General features: G+C 37.3%; 1 protein-coding gene across 3 annotated transcripts in view; it reads left to right on the plus strand.

Annotated features, from left to right (window-relative positions):
• Positions 1–25,673, plus strand: part of Arhgap6 (Rho GTPase activating protein 6) — a 505,314-nt gene that overhangs the window by 433,804 nt on the left and 45,837 nt on the right. For all 3 annotated transcript variants that reach the window (XM_075957613.1, XM_075957615.1, XM_075957614.1), the window contains exons 3-6: positions 5,220–5,291; positions 13,807–14,063; positions 15,794–15,989; positions 23,881–23,936. In XM_075957613.1, the coding sequence (XP_075813728.1) occupies positions 5,220–5,291; positions 13,807–14,063; positions 15,794–15,989; positions 23,881–23,936 (581 nt within the window). The remainder of the gene's footprint in view (positions 1–5,219; positions 5,292–13,806; positions 14,064–15,793; positions 15,990–23,880; positions 23,937–25,673) is intronic.

Genomic DNA, 25,673 nt, shown 5'->3' on the forward strand with positions numbered 1-25,673 from the left:
ACCCATGGCAAAGACTATGTGTACTTTCTAAAGGGTCACTTCTTACTTTACCACCCACAAGTCTCTTTTTAGATTTTTCCTCACTTTTCCCACTAAGTTATCCACATTGCCTATGACTTCCTTTGGTTTACTTTCTCTAAGAGTATATTTTTTCTGCTTCAACTAAATAGTGATGCAGCTATGGCTGGGAAACAAGGGAGGTAGTGCCAAAATCATCCTGCCAAATTTTTCTCAGCAGAAATTGTTCTAAAGGACTAAACAAGTTAGAACCTCCTTTTCAGGCTCGAATGGGTTTGAAAATTTCAGTGCCTGCCAGATACTACAAATGAGTGTAATAGCTCAGGGTCAGGTGCCTATGCTGACTTTAGTTGGGTATGAGGAATATTAGCCATAGAGCTTTTCTGCCTTTGTTGAGAGGCTAAAACTCCAGATCCGTGTAGGAAATAACCCAGATTTTACAGCAGTTCTCAGCTGTTAAAGATCATTGTACATTGGTGTCCAGGTGAACAGTAGCGGACTGTATGTGGCTTTTTTGTGCCCACTGAGCTATATTCTTGACTATATCTGTGATAGAACCAAAGGAGATATTTGGCCCTGGCAGCAGGTGCCTACTAATACTTTCTTTGCTTTCATTTCATCATTATGTATATGTATCCCCTTCTCTTGTGTTAGTCAGTTTTCATCACTCTTACCAAATACCCAAAAGGGGGCCAGAGAGACTGCTTCTCCACATTTCAGAGCATTTGTTATTTCTGCATGGCACCCAGATTCAGTTCCTGCACTGATGTGAAAGCCTTGTTAGCCAATTATCTTTAAGAGGTGGATCCAAGTTAAGGTGTGGCTTTCTGGGACAGGGAATAAAACAGGTGCACAGCCCAGGTGCTCGCTCTCTCTCTCTCTCTCTCTCTCTCTCTCTCTCTCTCTCTCTCTCTCTCTCTCCCATGGGGGCACAGCTGAGCTTGGATTTCTCATTCCTGTTTAATAAGTTTTCCCCTTATAATAAATAAAAATATAATTGTTTTATACTTTAGCCAGCCTGGTTATTTCCTGAATCAAGCTAATTTTTACAGTTGGCGCCCCATGTTGGGGGCCATTCTGTTGACTGAGGTTCCTGTCCTGCCAGGTTCCCACAGTCATTAAGTCCCAACGAAATCACACAGAGGCCTACATTAATTATAAACTGATTGGCCTAGTATCTCAGGCTTCTTATTAACTCTCATAACATATATTAGCCCATAATTCTTGTCTGTGTTAGCCAAGTGGTTTGGTACCTTTTTCGGTGAGGCAATCACATCTTGTGTCCTCTGTGTCTGGGTCACAACTATAGACTGAAACTTCTCTCTTTCCAGAATTCTAATTGCCCCACCTCTACTTCCTGCCTGGTCACCTCACCTTTACTTCCTGCCTGGCTACTGGCCAATCAGTGCTTTATTAAAAATAATACAAATGACAGGATAAAAGACCATTGTCCCACAGCACCACACTCTCATGATGCCTCACAACTATATGTAATTACAGTTCCAAAGGATCAGATACCTTCTGCAGTCATCATGCATGTACACAGTACATATACATTCAAGGAAAACACTAATATATATGAAAGAGAAAAAAAGAAATATTTTTTTAAATACTAAAAAAAATTTAAAGAGGCACACAATTTTAGAGATTTCCACCTGTGGATTGACTTTAATGATGTTAGGCCTATCTAATATCAACGTATGATGAGGCAGACCAACATTGTAGGGAGCATGTAGTAGACAAAGTGCTTACACCATATCAAGCAGAGAAGTGGAGATGAAGGTAATTCCTAGCTTGTTCAATAATATATAAACAATGGGAGTTTATACGGAACTGGTAAGGAGGTAAGTTTAAGATCAAAGGCCACATCTAGTGAGGGTCTTTATGTTGCATGGTGTGGTGGAAGGTATTATAGAGAGAGAAAGAGAAAGAATAGCTTCAAGGCATTTCTAATCGGCATTAATCCATTCACAAGGGTACACGCATGATTTCAGGTCCTTTCATTAAGCCTTCACTTTCTCACACTGTTGTAATCAGAACTAAGTTTCCAACACATGCTTTATTATTATTATTATTATTATTATTATTATTATTATTATGTTTTTTGAGATAGCGTTTCTCTGTAGCTTTGGAGCCTGTCCTGGAACTAGCTCTTGTAGACCAGGCTGGCCTTGAATTCACAGAGATCTGTCTGCCTCTGCCTCCCAAGTGCTGGGATTAAAGGCATATGCCACTACCGCCCGGCCCAACACCTGCTTTTGTGAAAACACCCAATCAAGTCTCAGCAGGATTTAAGAGAAATAAAGCCTCGCAATTATACATATCTATAAAAATGTTTTTCCAGTGTGACAGAATCAGTGGCAGGGCTACACTTCTGGTGTGTATGCTATCTTAGAGATAGCAGTTACATAGAAGAGGAACTTGGGCAACATGTCCCCATCAAAGGTTTCTTGGAATGAGTCTTTCAGGTTTGGTTTCCATGCACCTTCCTTTCACCAGGTATTGTGAAAATAAGTAATCATTAATGTTTTCAGAGATGAACTAAATGAAACTGAAAATTAACAAAAAAAAGATGTAAGGAAGAAAGTTCTTGTCTATTTACCATTTCTGAATATCTGAATATTTGTGATCTCATCTTTTCACCTCTACTCTGTGCATAGATCAATGAATAATCAATACTTATTGAGCATGTGCTGTTCTCTAAGTACATGGTATCTATAACCTTATTTAAGCCAGGCAACAGTTCTTACCATCAAGACTATATATGTCTCCTATTTTATAGGTGAGGCAACTGAGATTTTAAGAGATTAAGGAACTTTATCTGTGGGAAGTGGTAAATTCAAAACCTGTGTTACAGAACTCTCTAATGTCAAAGCTAGTACTCTCCATATCTGCCTAGGTGGCAGGGGAAAAATAAAGTGCCTATTTGAAAGATGAGCCTGTGAGAGCAGACATATATCTTGACATGCCCGAAGTAATAGAAAGTTAGAGAGGTAGGGGAAGTACACAATAATCTTAACCTTTAACCAGTCGTGAAGACGAGCACAAGTCATCATTGATATGACACTAAAATTCATGTTTTGTAATATAATCTAATATGCATTATGATGCAATCCGCAGAAAATCTAGTCATCTTACAGTTACCAGAACTGAGAATCAAAAAGTTAAAGCACAAACCTCTCCAAGTCAGAGAACTGATAGGTGGTGAGGCTTGGATTCAAAGTCAAATTTTTTCCATATAAGGCTTATCTTGAGGAATATACTTTAGAGCAGAACACGTATACCCATAATGAGACAGGAAGACCACCATCCAGAAGGATTTGTGCATGGGGATAGAACAGTGGGAGAGGAGAATGTTTGAAATCAAAGTATAATGAAATATATGTAGAAACCATCATAGTAAAATCCATTAGCCTATATACTAACCAAAATAATACAAAAAATTAAAATAGACAAAAAACTTGTGGCTTCTCATGATGAACTCAGCGATAGAACATTTGGTTGCCATATGCAAGGTCCTGGGTCCCATCCCTAGCACCAGAGAAAAATCTCTTAGGCTTTAAAGATGTATTGTTTAGTTATTCTATTCAGTCAAATACATAAATTAAGGAATTAGAGGATTTTTTAGAAGGGAATGTCATTACTGACCAAACACATTTGGTGATATGAACTAGCAATAAAGAAAGCATTACAAAGTAAAAGCACCATCAATTCTATTTAGAGAAGAGATTAGAATCTTGTGTAGTTAGTGAGTTTTATCATCTGTGTATATATATAATAAGTCACAACAGTCCCTAGTAGCTAGATCAACTCTTAGATTTTAAGATATGAACACACCAGGGATGAAAGAGATTAATGGCTCTTGGCCACTGTACAATTGATTTACACGGTTTTCTCATTTTACAAATCTCATGACTCCAAAGGCAGAAAATCCTACTATTTTCATTTTGTGGGAAAAAAGTGGTTTGGGCGGGATTTCGGAAGGGAAGCAGTATTAAATGTGCCTGTTAACTATATTGGGGTTTTTCTGCACTTCCAAGACTTCACGGCAGAGGAGGAGCTGGGAACAACTGTAGCCCCTAGAGGATCCCAGGAATCTCATTTCATCTAGAGGTTTTACTATGTCATTTACTGCTATCAGAGTCTTGTTTTGTAAATTTTATTCTGTGGTATTGCCTTTTTACAACATGTTTTAGTATATCCTGAGAGACAATTCTTAATCCACTTTTTAAACAGTTCCCTTGGGTATGAAAAAAAATTTTTCTATTTGAACCCAGTGTGGCATCCTGTTCTACATCCCCTACACATTAAGCTGAATAATCCCAAAGCATGTTCTGGCAATGATAAATGCCAATATTTTATGATGACATCCCAGGAATTTGATTGGAGCTCCCGACTGATATGAGTGTTATGTTTACTATTTGGTGATTTAAGCAGAATACTAAGTACATTTGTTAGAAGTATTAGATGCAAAAGGGAATATTCTCCACTTTTAGTGAACATCCAATACAACTCCAACATCCACCAGTGGATGAATACTTAAATTATGGGACAGTCATTGTGTAGAATAACATGCAAGCCACAGGAAGAAAGAAGATCTGAATTTATGGATTTCTACTAGGCTCCACATTAAGCATTTTATATACACTGTTTCATTTCATTCCTATGACAAAATCATGTCATTCTCACTATTTATGCAAAACCACTGAGTCTTAACCAAAGCACTGCAGGTTGTAAATGGTATCGTAATAGTAAGGCCTGAATTCTGTGAGCTGCCAAATCCATTTCCCTTTCCAGTTACATTACAGTAGCTTATAAATGTCAAAGCTATATGTGTGTATAGTTGATTCTGTCATGGAGATTTTGTTCAAGATGAATGGTGACTTATATAACCACATAAAACGAGAAAAGCCTTATGTAATAGCAAAACAAACACATCTGGATGTCAAAACTGAATTACATACGAATGAGAGCTGTTTCTAGCTCTTCCCATGATTGAAAGAACATTTCAGAGCGCATTTTAAGGCTGGTTTCATGTGCCACAAGGTGAGGATTTTTCTAGTATTCACAGAGCTATTTCTCTGTTTACACCATTGAGTTCTATGAGTCAATACAGAAGTCAACTGCAATCATTTGTTTTTAATATGAAAATCATTGGTGTACTTAATTTTTACTACTTCTTATTCTTTTAATATTTACAGATGGACAAAAGAGAAAGAAATCATTGAGAAAGAAACTGGATTCCCTAGGGAAGGAGAAGAACAAAGACAAAGGTAAAGGGCCAAATAACTAAAACCAATGTATCTTGCAGGGAGCATGCTGGTTTGATTGGGTAGAGATTTTTAATTACATCAGTTTACAGGGTTGGGTTCTATTATGTAAACGGAATTTCTGTAATGGAATGTCATTGAGAGCTGGTGTAGGTCTACTTTTCTGTGTTTTAGTATCCTTAGGCTGAACTGATGAGTTCAGCTGGTTTGAGCAGTGGGCAACTATAGCCAATGTTATGGTTCCAATTATTCTGTTCAATCAGCTATGTCTAAAGACGACCAGGGTTAAGTAGCCATGGACAACATGCCTAATACTAACCAGCTGTTTGGTAAATGGAGACAATTAAGCAGGACTAACTAAATGAAAAAGAGTTTAGATTCATCCACTATGAATACAGAAAAGAAACAATCTTCATCTCATGGCTTACTGAAGATAGGTCATCCTCAGCAAGTTTTTTAGATCACAGAATGCTTGGTTTGGGTCCCAAATGTTTTTGGCAATGACTGGCTTTCATCATACTGATTTGTGTCTATTTCTATGGCTATTTAGGGAAATGACACTTAAGTCAGTCTTTCAGAGACATTTGTGGCCAATTTGAATTTGTATTCTTTAGTTGTAAGGGTCACCTGGACCCCATTAACACAGTGTAATTTTTATGACTTGTTATTGAATTATATGAACTGATTGTTGAATGGTGTGATTGAGTGAATGCATGTTCATTTTATGTGCCGTGATGAGTGAGAGTTGAATGAAGAAAGACACATGTCTCATTTTGACGTTCTCATATATCTAGTGACTGCATTTATGCTTGCAGTAGAAAACAATGACTTTTAAAATAAATGCATCGTGAATTGTACTAGACAAGCCTTATTCCAACACTGACACCAGTTTACACACACATAGCTTCAAGTGTGCTTTAAGCTTCATGACATTTGGACATAAGGAATGGAAACTCACTGTTTTACTTCCCTTCCAGTGGTGTTTGTCTTCCTTGGTGCTAGTAGCAATGTAGACTGGAAAATTTTTGTGACATATGCTGTAATTCACAGTGTGAGATGTTTAGCAGCATCCTTGGCCTCTACTAACTAAGTGCCTATAACACTGCCTCCAGTTTAGCAGCATCTTCGGCCTCTGCTAGGTGACAGTAGCCCTGCCTCCAGTTTAACAGCATCTTTGGCCTCTGCTAGGTGACAGTAGCCCTGCCTCTAGTTTAGCAGCATCTTCGGCCTCTGCTAGGTGACAGTAGCCCTGCCTCTAGTTTAGCAGCATCTTTGGCCTCTGCTAGGTGACAGTAGCCCTGCCTCTAGTTTAGCAGCATCTTCGGCCTCTGCTAGGTGACAGTAGCCCTGCCTCTAGTTTAGCAGCATCTTCGGCCTCTGCTAGGTGACAGTAGCCCTGCCTCTAGTTTAGCAGCATTCTTGGTCTAGCTAAGTGCCAGTAGCACCGTTTCTAGTTTAGCAGCACCCTTAGCCCCTGCTAAATGCTAGCAGCATTGCCTCTAGGCAGACTGTGCTCAGCCTTCTAAATGTATACCTCTAGCTGGGCAAAACAGAGATAAAAGTGTTAGGAATCCATACCTCTAGCTGCAAGAAAGAATTATAGCTGTAATATTTAAATAACCTGAGGCCGAAAGGCTGTGGAATGTAACTCAAGGGTAAAATACTTGTCCAGAATACACAAGATCAATCGTTCTGTGCCCAGCATCCCCCCCCCCCAATACAAACCAAAGAACACCTAATTGGCAGATCCTCACTGCAATGAATCTGAATATTGTTAGGCAAAAATATCTCAGGCATGAACTGTTGTTGTTGTTTACAAATAAAAACTCTCACTATATACATTCTAACATGAGAACTGAGATCATATTCACCAGGATACTCAGTAGAATATGAACAACTTCAGCAGAATTTGTTGCTAGAATAATGAAGACCAAGGGTGGGCTAGCTGCAAATCCACTGTCTGATAAATTTTATTACACATATATAACCGATGTTTTATAACCCTTAATTTTTGTGTTTTATCTCTGACAATTTCATGAATATGTATTATAGTATATTATATTGTCATCATGTATTATATTATATTGTATATAGTATATTATAGTATATTGTATATTGTATTGTGATCATATCCACTCCCTCTCACCTCCTCTGATCTCTTCCTGCTAATCCTTTTTTTTTTCTAACTTGTCCCCTTACTACATTTCTCAATGTCCCCGTGACTTTAGAGGGGGTAAAATTGATGAGTCATTTAAGGTTGGGCTCTTACCTACACCAGTCCCACAGTTATCCATGGGAGATCTATCCAAGGACTTTCCATGGATGACTCAAATTTTGACTAATAGTAAATCTATGTACAGTATACTTCCCTTTGTATACATGCATACATATGGTAAAATATAATTTATAAATTAGGCAAAATAGAAGCCTAACCAAAATAATTGACAATAAGACAATAATTATAATATGCTGTAATAAAAACCATTTAAAACATATGACTTTCTTATTTGGTAATTTTCCACTTAATTTTACTACAGTTTTCTGTGAGTAACTGAACACTTAAAAGTGAAGACAACTATACGAGTAATTAGTTACTGCTTCAAGTTGCTTTACTCTAGGATTTGAAACACAATAAAGATGTTAGCCTATTCTTTAGAAAGTACCAATTCAGAGTACTAGAATGAATTTTTATTTTTTGGCATGTGAAAATTGATGTTTGTATTTTCTAAAACTGGTGTGGGGGATGCGGGGTGGATGGGTGTGTGTGTGTGTGTATATACACTCATCTGCGCATACACTCATATTGTATATAAAGAAATCAGAAAGAAAGAACATGAGTTAATAGGGAAGTAAGAGTCAGCAAGTAAGAAACTAATTAGTGTCCTCTGGGACATAGAAATGGTTCAGACCAATTCATGCTAATGTATACCCAGTAAAAGCTTGACAGTATTCAGTATTGACATAAGAGAAGATGAGTGGAGAAATGAAGTAAGGTCTTGGTGATTCCAATGAAAAGGCAGACCATCCATCTATCTAAGGAGAGAAGTACCAAGCTTCACTGTATGAAGCTTGCTCTGCATGAATTCGCTTTAGTGGGTAAAAATCAAGGCAGTCTAGGCTTAACTGAAGAGTTACTTCTTGACAACTCTTCAAAACATAAAGCCTTATCCATGTCAACACGGGGAGCCATTACTAGTCTATCTTGGGAACCGGAACTTGGGGATGGCTGTGTGCCGGTGTGACACATTTGTAATCAGTTCACATTCTTTCCTTCACAACAGAGGCACATGTGAAAAACGGTCAGTTCTGAAATCCAGGAGGGAAAGAAGGAAAACAGGAAACTCTGAATGACCTCTTAGGTTAGGCCATCTAAAAATAAAGGAGAGCAGCTCTTCACGGTTGACCTGCTCTCCCAATAAAAAAAATGATTCACAAATCTTTGATATGCTACCTTATTAATTGATTCCATCAGCATGAAACATACCCTGCATGATATTTAATTTTTGATATAAAAATATATAACAAATTATGTGACATTCTTGCATCCAGGCTGCTACTTAAACAAAGCTCATCTAAGTTTTGGTTGCCATATGGAAACTAATTCAAGATTGACATTGGTTTGCAAAACATATTTTCAAACAAAAGATTTCCAAGTTCCTAGTCTCTTGTAGTTTAATTATTTGGCAAACAAAAGTAACTTTCAGAAATTCAGAAAATTTCTTTCTTGTCTCACAAAAACAAAACAAAGCAGTCTGTGGAAAAGCTAAATAAATAAATAAATAAATAGTTTAAAAACCATTTTGATCTAGTTCCATGGTTTCCTTAATGAAGGTACATTGGGACAAAGTGTTACTATGGCATAACTTTCCACCAGGACACAGACAGGGTATCAACATGAAAAGAAGATTAGTTCAATTGTGGTACCCTTTTTGGTATCAAATTCCTGTGTCGTGTCTTATGGTTACTCACTGTCCAGGTCACTATATGGGAGCTCTCAAGTAAAACTACAAAAGATTATTTGCTGCAACTTCCATTTTTATTTTACATTAAGTAGTAATAGAAAAATTAAGAATTAATTACGTGTAGACATTCTCCAAGAAGATAGATTCAATAGTATCATAAAAATCCAACATTATGGGCTAAGGTCATCATTCAGTAGGTAAAGTAGCTAACACAGAACTGTGAGAACCTTAATCAAACCCCTAGAACCTTCATAAAAATGCCAGATTTAGTGGTGTGTGCCTATAACCCCAGAAAGGATGAAATGGGAGGTTGAGACAGGTGGATCCCTGAAAGCTTCCTGACCATCTAGCCTGTAAATTTGGCAAAATTCCAAACCAATGAGACTTCTGATCTCAAATAAAAGGTGGTAAGTACCTAAGCAGGGAAATCACGGTTTTCTGACCTCCTCATGTGCGTATGCAAATCCAAATCCCCAAGAGCCCCGTAACATGAACATGCACACATAACATGCGCACGCACGCACACACACACACACACACACAAGCCATTACTGGAAAAGAGAATGACTAAGATGTATCACTTTCCAATGGTTGGAAGGAGCTTGGATTAGCTCAAAGACTACTTTGTGGACTACAACACAACTTTTGGTCTACATGATAACAACATTGAGACATCATCAAAATAGAGTAAGAAGGAATGACTTAATGATGTTTTCAAATACTTTACCGTGCTACACTGTATTATATGAACTTGGAGTAGAACCGACACGAGCACAAAGGAGTGGAGGAAGGGCCATTTGAAAGCTAGAAAATCCACGAGCTAAGCAATGGTACCATGGAATGAGGATTGTGGCAGAGGCGGAGAGAAATAGATCAAAAACAGAAAATAACTTGAGGGTAGTATGGCAAGATGATGGAATAGAAATGATGCATGGAAAGAAGTATTAATGTATGACTGTCTAATGTCATATTTAGCCCATGAAGCAAGACACCCCTAGCAATCCAAGCAAGATGTGGTAAGGAAAGACTTAGAATGAGGCATGCCTTAGTAACATACCACTGTAAAGAAACAAGAAGTAGCTCATGCTTGGAGGACAAATGAGAACTATGAGATGGAAATCAAGTATAAATTCTGGGGGAAAGAAGGTACTGCATGGGACTAAGGAAGTGACAAAGGTGGCATACAGCCAAAGGTCAGAAGAGAGAAAGGGGATGAGTAAACATGAGAGGAGAGAGTCATGTGAGCCACTAAGATGGACTGGCAAGTCACCAAGTCTTAGGTGAGATTGGTGGTTTAATGGTGATTCAAGGACAATAATAGAAGAAAACAACCAAGAAAAGGACAAGGACAAGCCTGTGGTGGTAAGCTTCTGCCACAGGTGGGAGAGTGGGGCTCTAAAGGGAACAGCTGGGAGCTAAGAAGAAATTTCATCACCTTTTTACCCTGTGTTTCATGACAAGGTAAAGACAACCACTGATAATATCCTGGTGGAACACATGGCTCTGATCAGAACACATTACTAGTTGTCCCTAGTCATAGCACAGTGAGCCTTAGGTAATATCTTTGTCATTTAAAAATCCTATTATCAAGTTTATTAGCTTCTGTCTTTGCAAAGAATTGTTAGATTTCTGTGACCCCACCCCCCTCACAGAAAAGGGGCATATGCACCCAACACTTTATTGCCACATAAATGATAATTTTGCCCAATAGAAATTTGGTAAGTTCTTGATTTCACAATAGCTGTATTTTTAAGAAGAAAAAATATACAGGGATCCTTCCTAGAATATTATAAAGACCTCAAGACAACATGCGATGTTTGGAGCTTAGAGGACTCTACGTTCTGAAGCTTGTAATAGTCTTTGAGAAAAGCAGCAAGAAAATAAAGAGAACCCATTGAAACTCTTGCTTTGAAATAATAAATTCAGTCCTAACAGAAGCCTACCATACCAGAGAGAAACAGAAACCCATTCTTAGTAGGAGATAATGAATCCATATGGTTCCTCTTTAATTTGTATTCGGTTATTACAGTTTACAAACACTGATGGAGTTTCAGGATTAAAAAATGCTGGATTAGGGTGAGATGGAGAACTGCTCTTGCCAGAGGACTCAATTGTGGTGCCCAGATCCTACATGATGGCTCAAGACCAACTGTAAATCCAACTCCAGAGAACCCAACACCCTCTTCTGGCTTCTGTGGGCACTTGCACACACACATGCATGTATCTACAAATAGACACACACCTACACATAATTAAAGATGAAAGAAATATTATTTTAAATTGTTGACTTCAGAGAAACTGGAAATCTCTAAATAAGTCTGGGTTTTTTTTTTATATAGAAACATGGCTATGAGAGGATTGAAGAGCCACCATTGTATAGAACAAGTCCCTGTCATATATGTGCCTACATTAGCCGACCTATATCACATGATCTATTTCAAAGTTCTCTCTGTTGTTACTATCCCCACACATACCTGTATATTCTATGTGGCTGTCAGTCTTGCCATGTGTATGTCCAAACGTTTTGAAGAACATCTGATTATGTCCTGATTCTTATAAGAAATCCTTCAAGTGGACAACTATAACCTGAAACTGCTCTTTACAGTATTAGTCTAACCTCAAAGGAGAAAAGCAGAACTTTTTGACTGACATGTGTCCCATAGTTCACTGGCAGAGCAACCACCTCTGAAAAATCCCCAGATGAACTTAGAACTTTATACTTCAAAAAAAATTGCATCTTTTGATGGGACCAGAGGTATTTAAAATACCGTCTCTGCTTTTAATGGAGACTTGGCTATTAGCCTAGTTTAAAATGTTGCCACGAATCAAGCAGGAAAACCTTTTAAAACCTCTTTCTACCTGGTTTAATGTTAGCTTTTTTGTTCAAAGAACAAATAATGTTAGAGTTATTTTCCCTTGATCATTCCAGATTCATTCACAGGACTTGTGAAAAAACAAGGGCTAAATGCTGTGACTTCTAAGAGATGTAATTTTGAGTCTAACAAGAATAATTTACTTAATTGAATTATTAATAGTTTCAGCATAAATCTAAAATGCTGCTAATAAAATGTCTATTTCTGAGGAACTAACATATACGAACATACACGGATCACAATGATGCAGGAAGCAACTATATATATATTGCCTAATGAAGCCAAAAAGTTCTGTTCTGTCTCTTCCTCAAATGGTACCTAATTTAAAAAAATAGATTTAACAAAATTTACCCTGGGCTTCCCACAAGCTATATCATGTTCAAGCCCATTTCTGCATGTGGTCATCAGAGAGCCTGAATATAGATCATAAAAAGGAGACAGAAACAGAGACCCACATTGGAGCACTGGACAGAAATCTCAAGGTCCAAATCAGGAGCAGAAGGAGACGAAGCACGAGCAAGGAACTCAGGACCGCGAGGGGTGCACCCACACACTGAGACAATGGGGATGTTCTATCGGGAACTCACCAAGGCCAGCTGGCCTGGGTCTGAAAAAGCCTGGGATAAAACCAGACTCGCTGAACATAGCGGACAATGAGGACTGCTGAGAAGTCAAGAACAATGGCACTGGGTTTTTGATCCTACTGCACGTACTGGTTTGGGGGAGCCTAGGCTGTTTAGATGCTCACCTTACTAGACCTGGATGGAGGTGGGCGGTCCTTGGACTTCCCACAGGTCAGGGAACCCTGATTGCTCTTTGAGCAGATGAGGGAGGGTGACTTGATCGGGGGAGGGGGAGGGAAATGGGAGGCGGTGGCGGGGAGGAGGCAGAAATCCTTAATAAATAAATAAATTAAAAAAAAGAGGCATGTGTAACCCAGAGAGCTGGAGATAGGCAGTAGAAACACAGAACAAAAGGGAGAAAAAGTAAAAATTTCTTCTTAAGGTGCTCCTAAATTGCTCCTCTGACCCTTAGGTTATTACTTCCTATATTGCCTCTTTTATTAGGATCTTTAAAGTATATCAGTTGAATTTCATCCTTGGATTTCTTCATCTCTCTATTATTCAGATGAGAGTCGCTCTGTTATAATTATTTACATGTCTGACTCTGCACATCCCCACCACATCTCATGAGAAAGAACTTGAGATTTTTTTATAGCTCCCTCCATTATAAAAGTTGACATGGCAATTAGTAGGTGTTCAATAAATATTTCTTGAGTGAATGGATATTTGTGGTTTCTCATGCCTTCAAAGACTTCTAAAGGATAAAAATTGAAGAGTAATGGTTTATGAAGATGTATGATCATGAGCATAAAGTATTTTTTGTAGTCTGTCCAAATATCATACTTATTTTTACAAAGTTATTTCCTTTAAAACAGACTTCAGCAGATGGGAAAAGATTAGAGACCTACATTTTTAAAATGTGTATTTGTACCTACTAACTTCCTTTACTGAAAAACGGTAACTTGGGACATTTTGTTCAAAAACACAAAACCATCTCAGTAGCTGATTAAGGAATCATTAATTTGACTATGTCTGCTTTTATGGATGTGATATGAATGAGCATCCTCTCCTGTTTGAGTCTTCTCTAAATGTAAATATCTGTTTTTTTTTTTCCTTGCAGAATTTATTCCACAGGCGTTTGGGATGCCCTTATCCCAAGTCATTGCTAATGACCGCGCATATAAGCTAAAACAAGACATGCAGAGGGAGGAGCAAAAGGATACATCTGAGTTTGGGTCTTTCCTCCTTCCATATGGGAATAAAAGACAAAACAAAGAACTCTCAAGCAGTAACTCATCTCTCAGCTCAACCTCAGAAACACCAAATGAGTCCGTATCACCTAATACTCCGGAACCGGCTCCTCGGGTTAGGCGAAGGGTGAGTTGGCCAAGATCTTCTCTGACTCTGAGAAAACTGAAAATTAGTAAGGTTGTCCTTTGAGTCTCTATTAAAATGAAACCTGGACACATAGTAGATATCTCTTCTACTCAGCAATAACCAGTACTGTGCATGTGGCAGCTAGCATTTCCTCCAACCTTTCCCTCCTAGTTAAATTGGTGCTCAAATATTCTGCACTACTGCCATTGATGCTGGTCTCTTGTTATCTCCTGCCATCTCACTAGACTTCCTACTCAAACAGAAAAGCCCAACCTTCAACCTATGGGCCATGTGCATAACAGGATAGCTATGAACATGCCAAAACACAAATCTGTAAACTTATGTAGAACATTATGAGAATTATTTTGGCCCTTTTGTTTTCTAACTCAGTTGTGTAGCTCTATAGCATGAACTTTATAGATGACATCATACTATCCCAATGTCACACATACTATGTATATATATGTATATATTGCACAAATGGGCTGCAGGTTAGACACCCTTATGCTAGAAGCTGAGTTTTGAGGCCAATGTCCAGTGTTTCTGATAATTTTTTTTTCAGTGTCATTCTTAGAATGTGCCTGGATCAGTGAATTAGCCACAGTTGTTCATACTCAATGAACAATTTAGCTTTTCCTTATCAATGGCACTTGTCATTTCTCAGATAGAGCTGTGCAATCCTGTATGCACTCTCTTTCATATTCATGTGATAGCAATATGATGCCAGTGATGGAGAGGGCACTATGTTCTAGGTCCTGTGCTCTTATGTGTCCAAATCTAGAAAACTACATTTCTCAGGCCATCTGGATGGGAGTCAGCATAGTCACTGCAAAGCAGATCTAAGAATTCCTATGTCCCTTTCTCTAAGCTTTGGGCTAGAAATCTTTGCCAATCCAGCCACGAAATACTGTCCTAGTTAAATATACAACCAAACCTCCATTTATAACTCTCATTTTTTAGCTATCAGCATTCAGGACTTCTTCCAAGGTATTGCAAGACCTAAAGCCCTGTTATTTTTTTCATGGTATTGACTATGATTCAAAGTGGAAAAATGACAAAATTAAGGAATTTTTGTATTTTCCAGATGAATTTGTTCTTCTAAGCCTGTAATTGTCTTAGACAATATCAGTAACACCTAAGCTCTAAATTTGAGCTTTCTGGTTATCTAGGACCTAGGCAGTGGACTTCTTTCTCTGTCCAGGCCCTACCAGGACTCTAATAGCTGACTTCTTAGCACACACTTCATCCAGGATGGATGGCTTTACCCTCCTGCATGCTGGGGTCACAGGCATGTGCCAGCATGCCCAGTTTGAATCTTCCTATGTATAAAGTCTACTTCTCAGAGCTATATTTGAGGATTTGTTTTATTCAAAAGACTTCTATGACTTTACCTCATTCATTGAGTATTCATTTTTTTGTTTCAAAAGTGAAATGGTTAAATCAAACTATTTTAATTATATGTTTCCCATATCTTGTCTTCTATTAGGAAAAGTATATGTATTGAAATCATAACTAACAATACTTGTAGAGATTTTCTAGCTTTTTCAAAAGGCATTTACTCTTTCCTCCGAATACATTAGCAATAAACATCTGTAAACTACATAACAAAAATCTAGCAGCAGTATCTTTTGAGAGTAATAGTCCTCCAGGAACATGTACTGGGTAGCCTCTGCAAGCAACTGCTTTTCTTTCTGCTGCCTGTGATCTTCAAATCTGCATATCACTTGCAGGGTGCCATGTCAGTGGATTCCATCACGGATCTGGATGACAACCACTCTCGACTCCTCGAAGCTTTGCAACTCTCCCTGCCTGCTGACGCTCATAGTAAAAAAGAAAAGGCCAGAGATAAGAGGCTGAGTCTGAATCCTATTTACAGGCAGGTCCCCAGGCTGGTGGACAGCTGCTGCCAGCATCTGGAAAAATATGGTAAGTAGACTTGTAATCAGCCATCCATGATCCAAGTATCATCCCTCTATGTACCCAATTTCAATTATGTGTTTCTTTGAGCAAGAACTAGACCAAAGTTCTTTGGGTAAATAAAGTGTACCAATATAAGTGTTGACTTAAGAAGCTACTGGGATCAATAGGACTAATAGGTATGAGGCTATTGGAGTCTTCAGATCTCAAGAATATTCAGAGGAGGCTCTGACCAAGCATTTTAGGAAAGGATCACTTGTGTTGGAATAGAACCCCCTTCAAACAGAACCAAGTCCCTTGGATGTTTTTATACATTGAGGTTCCTTACAACATTTCTTTTGACAAAAGCAAAGGTTTGCTTTTTGGGGAATCCCTACTCTGAATGACTGTAGCTAACTCTTTTTAGCTCAATTTCTTTTAACATGATGACTATCATATGATGAGTAATTCTTTAATTATTTTCTGTAATTTAGATATTTGGCTCATAAAATGCCATATCTATCACATATCTTCATTTGCTATATAGATTTACCACACACTTTATGGATTTGGGGAAACTTCCTTAATTGTTTATTTGCTCTATAGATAATATGTTCATCAAACTTTTTAGTTTTGTCTTGTAATTTCAAGATAAGGTTTCTCTATGTAGCTCTAGCTGTAGTGAAACTCACTCTGCAGACAAGGCTGGCGTTGAACTCAGAGATCTGCCTGGCTCTGCCTCCTAAGTTCTGGAATTTTATTATAGCTTTTAAAGCAAAAAGGTTAAGAAACTGTTGGTCCTATTGATATAGACATTGTATCCCAGTTACTTAGAAGACTAAGCAGGAAGATTTCAAGTTCAAGGTGAATTCAAGCTAACCTGGGTAACATTGTCAGAGATGCATTTTGATATAGCATAATGTCCTAGGATAAATATCATTCCTACAAGAAGAAAAAACAGGAGAGAAAGTAAGGATAAAACAAACTGTGAACATTGTCATTTTTTCCTAATTACAAGAACAGAATTTTGTGAAAAAATATTAAATATGCATTTAAATTAATTAATTCAATATAAGTAAAAATTACTGGATAATGGAATGACTTAAAAAAATGTATTTAAATCTTAGATTTTGTTTTCAACACAGAATGTTTAATGCATAGTTTAAACCTAAAGACAAGGCTTATGCTAATCAATTATCCAAGGTCCTGACTGTATTTCAAGTGTCCATAGTACTTTTATCAGTTTATATCTATGTATGTCTATCATATAATATATCTATGATTCCAGAATAATAGGATACACATTCAAATTGAAATAGATATTAATTTTAATATTCTAAACTAATGGTTTTCAACCTTCCTAAATGCTGTGACCCTTAAACATGGTTCTTCATGCTATGGTGACCCCGTCAAACATACAATTATTTTCATTGCTACTTCATATCTTTATTTTGCTACTGTGATGAATCATAGTATAAATTGATATGTATGATATCGGATTTATGACCCCCAAACTTCAAAGATAGTATTTTATAAAGTATTTTAGACGTTATCATTTTTTTTCTTGCTTTCCTTTGACACAGGGTCACATTATGTGAGACAAACATCAAAAGCATTTCTGCATTTCTTCCCTAACACTTTATTTGCCTGAATTTTTGCAAAGAGTAGGTAGAGGACATTTGTCACTTTAGTCATTTAAGCGTTTATCAGAGACCCTTTTTCCCACCTCTGCAAAAATGGTTCTTGAACAATTTCATTGGTTCCATTTGTATTTATGTACTCAGCCCCTCCTCACTCATATATAGCTTCAAACGCCTTCTCAATTCTTTTTTTCCTTTTTTATTGATATTTATTGAGCTCTACATTTTTCTCTGCTCCCATCGCTGCCTCTCCCCTCCCCCTTTTAGCCCTCCCCCAAGGTCCCCATGCTCCCAATTTACTCAGGAGATCCTGTCTTTTTTCTACTTCCCATGTAGATTAGGTCTATGTACGTTTCTCTTAGTGTCTGCATTGTTGTCTAAGTTCTCTGGGATTGTGGTTTGTAGTCTGGCTTTCTTTGCTTTATGTTTAAAAACCACCTATGAGTGAGTACATGTGACAATTGTCTTTCTGGGTCTGGATTAACTCATTCAAAATAATGTTTTCTAGCTCCATCCATTTTCCTGCAAAATTCAAGCTGTCGTTATTTTTTTTCTGCTGTGTTGTATTCCATTGTGTAAATGTACCACATTTTCCTTATCCATTCTTTGTTTGAGGGGCATTTAGGTTGTTTCCATGTTCTGCATATGACAAACAAAGCTGCTATGAACATAGTTGAGCACATGTCCTTGTGGCACGATTGAGCATCCTTTAGAAGTGGTATTACTGGCTTCCATTGTGAGGTCAGCCCCCTTGAAATAAGCTGGTTGATTTAATTCAGAAGACTTTTCTATTACTCAATATCTCTCTGCTGCTGTTGTCCCTTTCTCATTAGCATTAAAAAAATTCAAGGTTAATAAAGCATTATGTAATCTATTTCTGGAGGCATTTTCCATCCCTTTCTGTTTGTTTAACATATCTTTTATAGTTCGATTTGATCTTTCTATGACTGCTTGGCCTGTAGGATTGTATGGTATATCTGTAATATGCTTAATATTATAATAAGCAAAAAAACGTTTCATTTTCCTAGAGACATAAGCTGAACCATTATTTGCCTTTATTTGTGCAGGTATACCCATGATGACCATAACTTCTAATAAATGTGTGATTACTGAATCAGCCTTTTCTGAGCTTAAAGCAGTTGCCCACTGAAAACCTGAATATGTGTCAATGGTGTGGTGTACATATTTTAATTTTCCAAATTTAGCAAAGAGGAACACATCCATCTGCCAGATTTCATTCTTTTGAGTGCCCTTTGGGTTAGTCCCTGCAGGTAGCGGTGTTTGGTTATAGATAGAGCAAGTAGGGCATCTCTTTATAATCTCCTTAGCATGTTTCCTTGTAATAGAAAATTTTTCCTTAAACCTTTGCGTTGCAAGAAGTGGGGCCCCTTGTTTATCCCTTCTGTCTGGCTAGCTTAGCCCCAAAAATAACCACACAGAAACTGTATTCATTAAAACACTGCTTGGCCATTGGCTCTAACTTCGTATTGGCTAACTCTTACATCTTAATTTAGCCCATTTCTATTAATCTGTGCATTGCCACATGACTGTGGCTTACCCACAAGATTCTAACCAGCGTCTGTCTCAGGCAGGAGATCCATGGCATCTCTCACTCTGCTCTTCTTCCCAGCATTCAGTTATATCTTCTCCACCTACCTAAGTTCTGCCCTATCAGGCTCAAAGTACTTTCTTTATTCATTAACCAGTTAAAGCAAGACATGAACAGAAGAACCTCCTACACCATCTTTGCTATTGACATGATGGTTTTTTATGAAATTCTGAGGCCTGCAACATGCTTCCAATAAATAATTGATCAATTTATGCACTGCCTTGTGCTAGAGGACCTGGCAGACACATATGGGATTGGATGTGTATTGTATATATAGGACAAAACCTATTCCTGATTATGTCTTACACGTAGATAAATAATGAAGTCAATTCTGTATCATCTGGTATAAATTTAGTGGTTTCAATATGCAAAATAACTCTTTCTGCATATTGTGAACCAGTAACTATATTAAGAAGTTCTTTAAAATCCCATAGCACCATGAGAATATCATATAACTCTGCGTTCTGGACAGAATTATAAGGGCTTTGTTCCACCTTACTTAATTCTTCTGATTTGTATCCTGCCTTCCCTGATCATTTGCATCAGTATAAAAGGTATGGGCTCAAGTTATTCAAGCATCACATACAATTCAGGGAAGAATCCAAGAAGTTCTCTTTATAAGATTAAGTCTATCACTTTTAGGATAATTGCTTTTAATTTCTCCCAAAAAAACATTAGCACAAGATCTTTGCCATGGTTCATTGTCTTCCCATAACTTTTTTATTTCATCAGTAGTGAAAGGCACTATAATCTCTGCTGGGCCTATACCTGCTAATTGATGAAGTCTTAATTTACCTTTTATAATTAATTCAGAGACTTTTTCCCCATAAGTTTTTAATTTTTTACTTTGTTTATGTGGTAAAAAGATCCATTCTAAGGTAATATTGTCCCTCTGCATTAAAATTCCTGTAGGAGAAATTCTGGAATGCAATATGACTAGAATGCAATTAAGATTTAGATTCACCTTATCCACATGTGCCTCCTGTAATTTCTCCTCAACAATTGTCAGTTCCTTTTCCACTTCAGCTATTAATTCTCTGGGACTATTCAAGTCTTTATCAGCATCTATGTTTTTTTTTAATGAATATCTATTTCAAATTTGATAAAGAGCAAAAGTTCCTTTACAAATCAAGTTTAAAAATTATTTAGAATATTGAAAAAGTTATAATATTATTCCTAGGAATTCCTTGTCTACATCCCTTCTCAGATGTCCTATTCTACCACAATTAAAACATTTGGCATTTTGATGTCTTTTCATTCCTTTGGAAATTGCTTCTCCTAACCAAGATTCAGTATTATAGTCAAATGTCTCAATGTTCATTGTATGCAGGATTCATTCATCTGTAGGTGTTGATCAAATCTTTAAAGGCCAAGTATCTTTTTTGCATTCTAAGTTGGCATTTTCAAAAGCCAGAGATTCAATAAGTACTTGTCTAGCATCTGGGTCTGTTACTCCTATTTGTACAGCCTTAGTTAATCTTTGTTAAAAGTCAATAAAGGGTTCTCTCTGGTCCTGTTTAACCCTGGTATATGATTCAATTATTTTTCCTAGTTCTTGAATCCTGTTCCAAGCATTTGTGGCATAAGGACAAGATTTGTTCATTGTGAAAAGCTTGAACCTGCGGGTCAGCATAAGGGCCTTTACCAAGAATTTGATCTTGGGAAGTCTCAAGACCTTCTGCTTTTCCCTGTTGTTCCAAACTTTTTGCTCTTCTCTGAAATAAATTTTAAACATTAATTAAGGTCTATCATCCAGGTCTCCTGAAACAAACTGAATCCAGTCATGTGGCATTGCTTTAATGCTAGAAGACCATGACTTCATCATCTCCTTTATAAATGCAGAATGCAAGCCATAAGTTACAATAGCTTGCTTAATTTCTTTTAGATCATTCATTCCTATAGGTATCTATCTACCTTCTTTGGATCCTTTGGGGCCTTTAGAAGTTGATGCTGTGTCAGAGTAGATTACAGGGTAGGAAGCTAAAACCCTGGGTAAATCATCTTTGACAGCTACTGGCGATGTTGAATCCTGTCTTTGTGCCTTCTTTCACTGTTCATCAGTCCAATAATTTCCTCAACTATTTCAAATCTTTTTATTATTGTCTTTTGTAATGCCTGAATCTCCTGGCCTGTATATATTTCTAGTGATTTTATTGAGGCACCTAGCCTCTGGTCCTCATTCTGCACATGCAATTCCAAGGTCTGAAGTTTCTCCTTTAAAGATAACATCTCATCCTTGGACATTACATGAATAGCATGCCGATTGCCATCCTGGAGAGATAGTCTATCTGCTAACTTATCATAACTTTTTGACAAATTTTGATTGTCAAATTCAACATTATGAATTCTTTCAAATAACTTCTTATTATCCTTAGATATGGATTCAATTTTGTCTATCAAATTAATGTTATCCTTTTTAATAGTATTATTTTTTCAGGCAACTTTTAATTTTTGATGGTATTAATCCTGTCAACTAGCAGTTCATTATTAGTCTGTAAAGATTGTATCATTCCTAAAAGTGCCATATTCTTTCTTAATCATAGACTATGGAGAAGAAAACTGAGTCTCAATACCCAATAAATTGAAATATCACCATAACCATATAAGCCTCACATAATACAACCCATAGTATTAGCAAAATTTACCAAAAGTTACAATGTTAATTAAGTCTGCCCTATTGATTTATTAATTACCTGTTATGTGATCTGGTAAACTGCAATCTTTATTGTCCAGCAGATGTCATGGTTGCAGAGTTGCGACTAGAAGCAATGCAACTGGTGGCGACAGGAATGGTCCAGGGCCGCTTTAGTTTCTGGGATACTTTAGTTTCCAAGCCACTTTAGTTTCATGCCTTGGTACTGGTTAAATACTGAGAAATATGCTTTGTTTGACAAATTAAAAGCAATTAAATCAATTCCATACACGGAGCAAAAAAATCAGAACTCATGGGTAGGGAGCAGAAACCAGAAGCTGCAGAAGTCGCCATGCGGCAAGGAATAGACCCAGGGAATGTAGCAGTCATGCTTGTGCTTGGGAAATTTCCACTTGCCACATGCAGTAAACTCCACTGTGGCAGGGATTCTACAAAAGAAAATGCTTAAGTAAAAGCAAGCAAAGTGGGAAGAGTTGGGAGACTGAGTGCCTGGGCCGTGGCCTAGCTAGGTCTTTAGGCCATCCACCCAGTAGTCCCGAGTCTGAATCCACATGGGTGCCAAATGAAGAAGGATAATTAAAAGAAATCCCACACTAGCTCAGAATTGAGAAATAGATATTTATTTAGGGGTAGACTCACAAGTCAGAATCCTCTGAATGGAGATCAGAAACCGAATCCCGTTGCCAGAAAATGAGAGCGGACACATGTTCTACATCAGCTTATGTAGTATAAGAGGCCACACCCCAGTGGACGGGTAACCACTGTTAAAGACCAATTTTTCAAAGACTTATTTTTTTTAATTTTATGCCTGTGTGTGGGTCTAAGGTTATCCTTGTACACTACATGCATGAAGCTATCTTCATAGACCAGAAAAGGCTGTTGATTTTCCTAAAAGTGAAGTTCAAGGATTTGCAAGCTGCCATGTGGGTGCTTGGATACAAACCAGGGTCCTGTGGAAGAACAGCAAGTGCTTTTAACAACTGAGCCATTTCTTCACCTTCAATTTTCCAACAAGGAATAATATATTATAACTTTTTAAATATTCTAAATAATTTTAAAACATGATTTGTATAGGAACTTTTGCTCTTTATCAAATTTGAAATAGATATGTTTATTTTTCTGATCATAAAGAAAATATACTTCTTAAGGAAAAAATATATATAATGTAGAACAATTAAACACTGGATAAGAAACAATCACAGCTGAGTGGTAGTGGTGCACACCTTTAATCCCAGTACTTGGGAGGCAGCAGTAGGCAGATCTCTGTGAATTTGAGGCCAACCAGGTTTACAGAGTGAGTTCCAGGACAGTCAAGGCTATACAGTGAAACCCTGTGTCAAAAAAGAAACAATCACTTTAAATTTCTGTTTATTTCTACTTAGCATTTAAAACTCCCTAAAAATATACATATATCACTTATTTGAAATGATACTACATGCAGACACACACACACATATATACATACATACATGCGTGCATGCATATATGAAGAGAATGTCACTGCTCTAAATGGATGGTAGGCCACAGAATTTTCATGTTTATAAAAATGTTTCATAAATATCATTTTAAAAGGATGCCAAGTAGTCTGTCATGTGAATGGACCCCAGTTAGCTCCAAATAAACAACTTTTTCTGTTATAAATGGTCCTACTCTGACCTCCTCTGTGTACATGCCTTTGTTAGCATTTTTGATCATCTTAGAATCATGTCATGGGTGTAGAATTATAGGGCCAAGCCTATAAAAACAATCTCTCTGACCTATAACATCAGTAGTCACACCAGGAAAAAAATATCTCATCCCCAAACATTTAATGTCAAATAATTGTGAAGTTGAAAGGGTCAATTATGTACCTGAGGAAGGTGAATGGTATAGTATATGAAAGAGCCACCGAACACTGTGAAGTCACTGCTGTTCTGCATGCTCAGTACAAGCATTCTGCACTGTTTCTACATTGATTTCACTCAGAGTCTCAAGCATTAAAAAAACAACAGCCTGCTGATTTTGTTTGCTTATTTACAGGCCTCCAGACAGTGGGGATATTTCGAGTTGGAAGTTCAAAAAAGAGAGTGAGACAAGTAAGTGAAAATGAAGGTTATATTGTTTGTTTCCCTTGACATTTCATTGAATTACCAGAGGGAAAATTCAAGTTTATGTAAATCCCCTTTGATTATATTTTCCCAACCATCTGATTATAGTATAATTAAAGCCCAGGAAATGAAAAAGAACTCAGAAGGTTAGAAAAGTGGAGTTGGGGTGAAAAGACTGAAAAGAATGGATCTGGACGTGTCCATTCTATGCTCCACTGAAAGAAACTATTTGATAAAGATATCACTGAAGTTGGAAAAGTGGAAGATTCAGAAAAATGCCTAATCAGCAAGTGATAGCAAATAGAACATAATTTCACTGAGGCCAGTTTTATGCAAATGTACTAGTAAAATGCCATAACACTCTCATCTAATCTGGTGCTACATTTATTTACTTTTGCAGAAATAAATGCTTTATAAGATCCTATGGAACCATTGGTTCCAGATTAATTTTTCATGATCAACTGTAATTCTTGATTTTGTGTGTGTGTGTGTGTGTGTGTGCCTGCCAACCTTGCACTACATGCTTCTGGCAGAAATTTGATATTAGATTGCCAAGGTAGTTTCCTTTGATCAGATAGGTTGTGATGGCTTCATAAAAGGCAAGCCATCCTTTAACAAACAGAACCCATTTGTTAGCAAAAGAAGGTTGCAATGTCATTTTTCTCCTATTGATTGAAACAGAGGGAAATAAGAAACTCTACAATCTAGAAGTTAATCCAGGTAAAAATTTTAATTGAAGTTAAAGAATTATTTATTTATATGTTGAAGTAAATACCCTATCATGTATGTTTTTCATTGTTAAAATAAAAAAATATCAAAGTTGTTTTTTTTCCTGATTGGTTTGTGTGTATTCTCAATAATCACACAAAATGAGTGAACAGCATTTAACAATTCACCATGACACCTGTAAAATGTAAACTATCTTCTAGGCTTCACACCTATATAAAATTAAGGGATATCTTTATTAATAATAATATCTTATTGACTCAGCCCTCCAGCTGTAGTCCCCTTCACCGCTCTCTTTTCAGGCTTATAGAAATTCAGAAATTTAATTCATTATCTTGTGATTAAACAAGCTCCTTTAATGGTCCACCTCTGTCTGTGTGTGTGTGTCTTTTGCGTATGTGTTTTAAGTCATCTGCGTGTGCTCAGGAAAGAATCACGGTGTGTCTGAACTAGCTTGATTGCAGTAGTGCCGTGTGTGAACTCCTCATTTTGGCTGTCTTGTAAATGCTGATGGAAAATTGTCTGAAATCAGTGAGCAATTGAGGACAGTGATTGGTATTTTCATCAAGTGGACAGATGATGAGTTCCAGCAATTATCCTTTGACATTTTGGGGATCCATAAAAAAGGGAGATATCTTTGCATAGGGTTTTACTTAAGGATTACTCACTCAATAAGATGTAATTAGTGGTAACTTAGAACTAGATTTGAGTATGAAATATGCTTTAACTCACTCACTATTTTATGTTTTTATGTAACTTTTACATACCCTGCACTTTTTCTTTAGAAAGTAAGAGCTAGGACTGGGACATTGGCTCTTGGTGTGTAAGCATGAATTCCGGTCCCCAGCACCCACATAAAAAGCCTGGCATGATGACATACCTATGAAGTCAGTACTAGGGGCGAAGGAAAGCAAGCAGCGATAGAAAAATCCCTGAAGTTTGATGGCCTCCAGCCTAACCAACAAATGGAAACTCTAGGTTCAGTTCAGTGAGTGATCT

This window comes from Microtus pennsylvanicus, chromosome X (assembly GCF_037038515.1).
Source record: "Microtus pennsylvanicus isolate mMicPen1 chromosome X, mMicPen1.hap1, whole genome shotgun sequence".
Taxonomy (NCBI): domain Eukaryota; kingdom Metazoa; phylum Chordata; class Mammalia; order Rodentia; family Cricetidae; genus Microtus; species Microtus pennsylvanicus.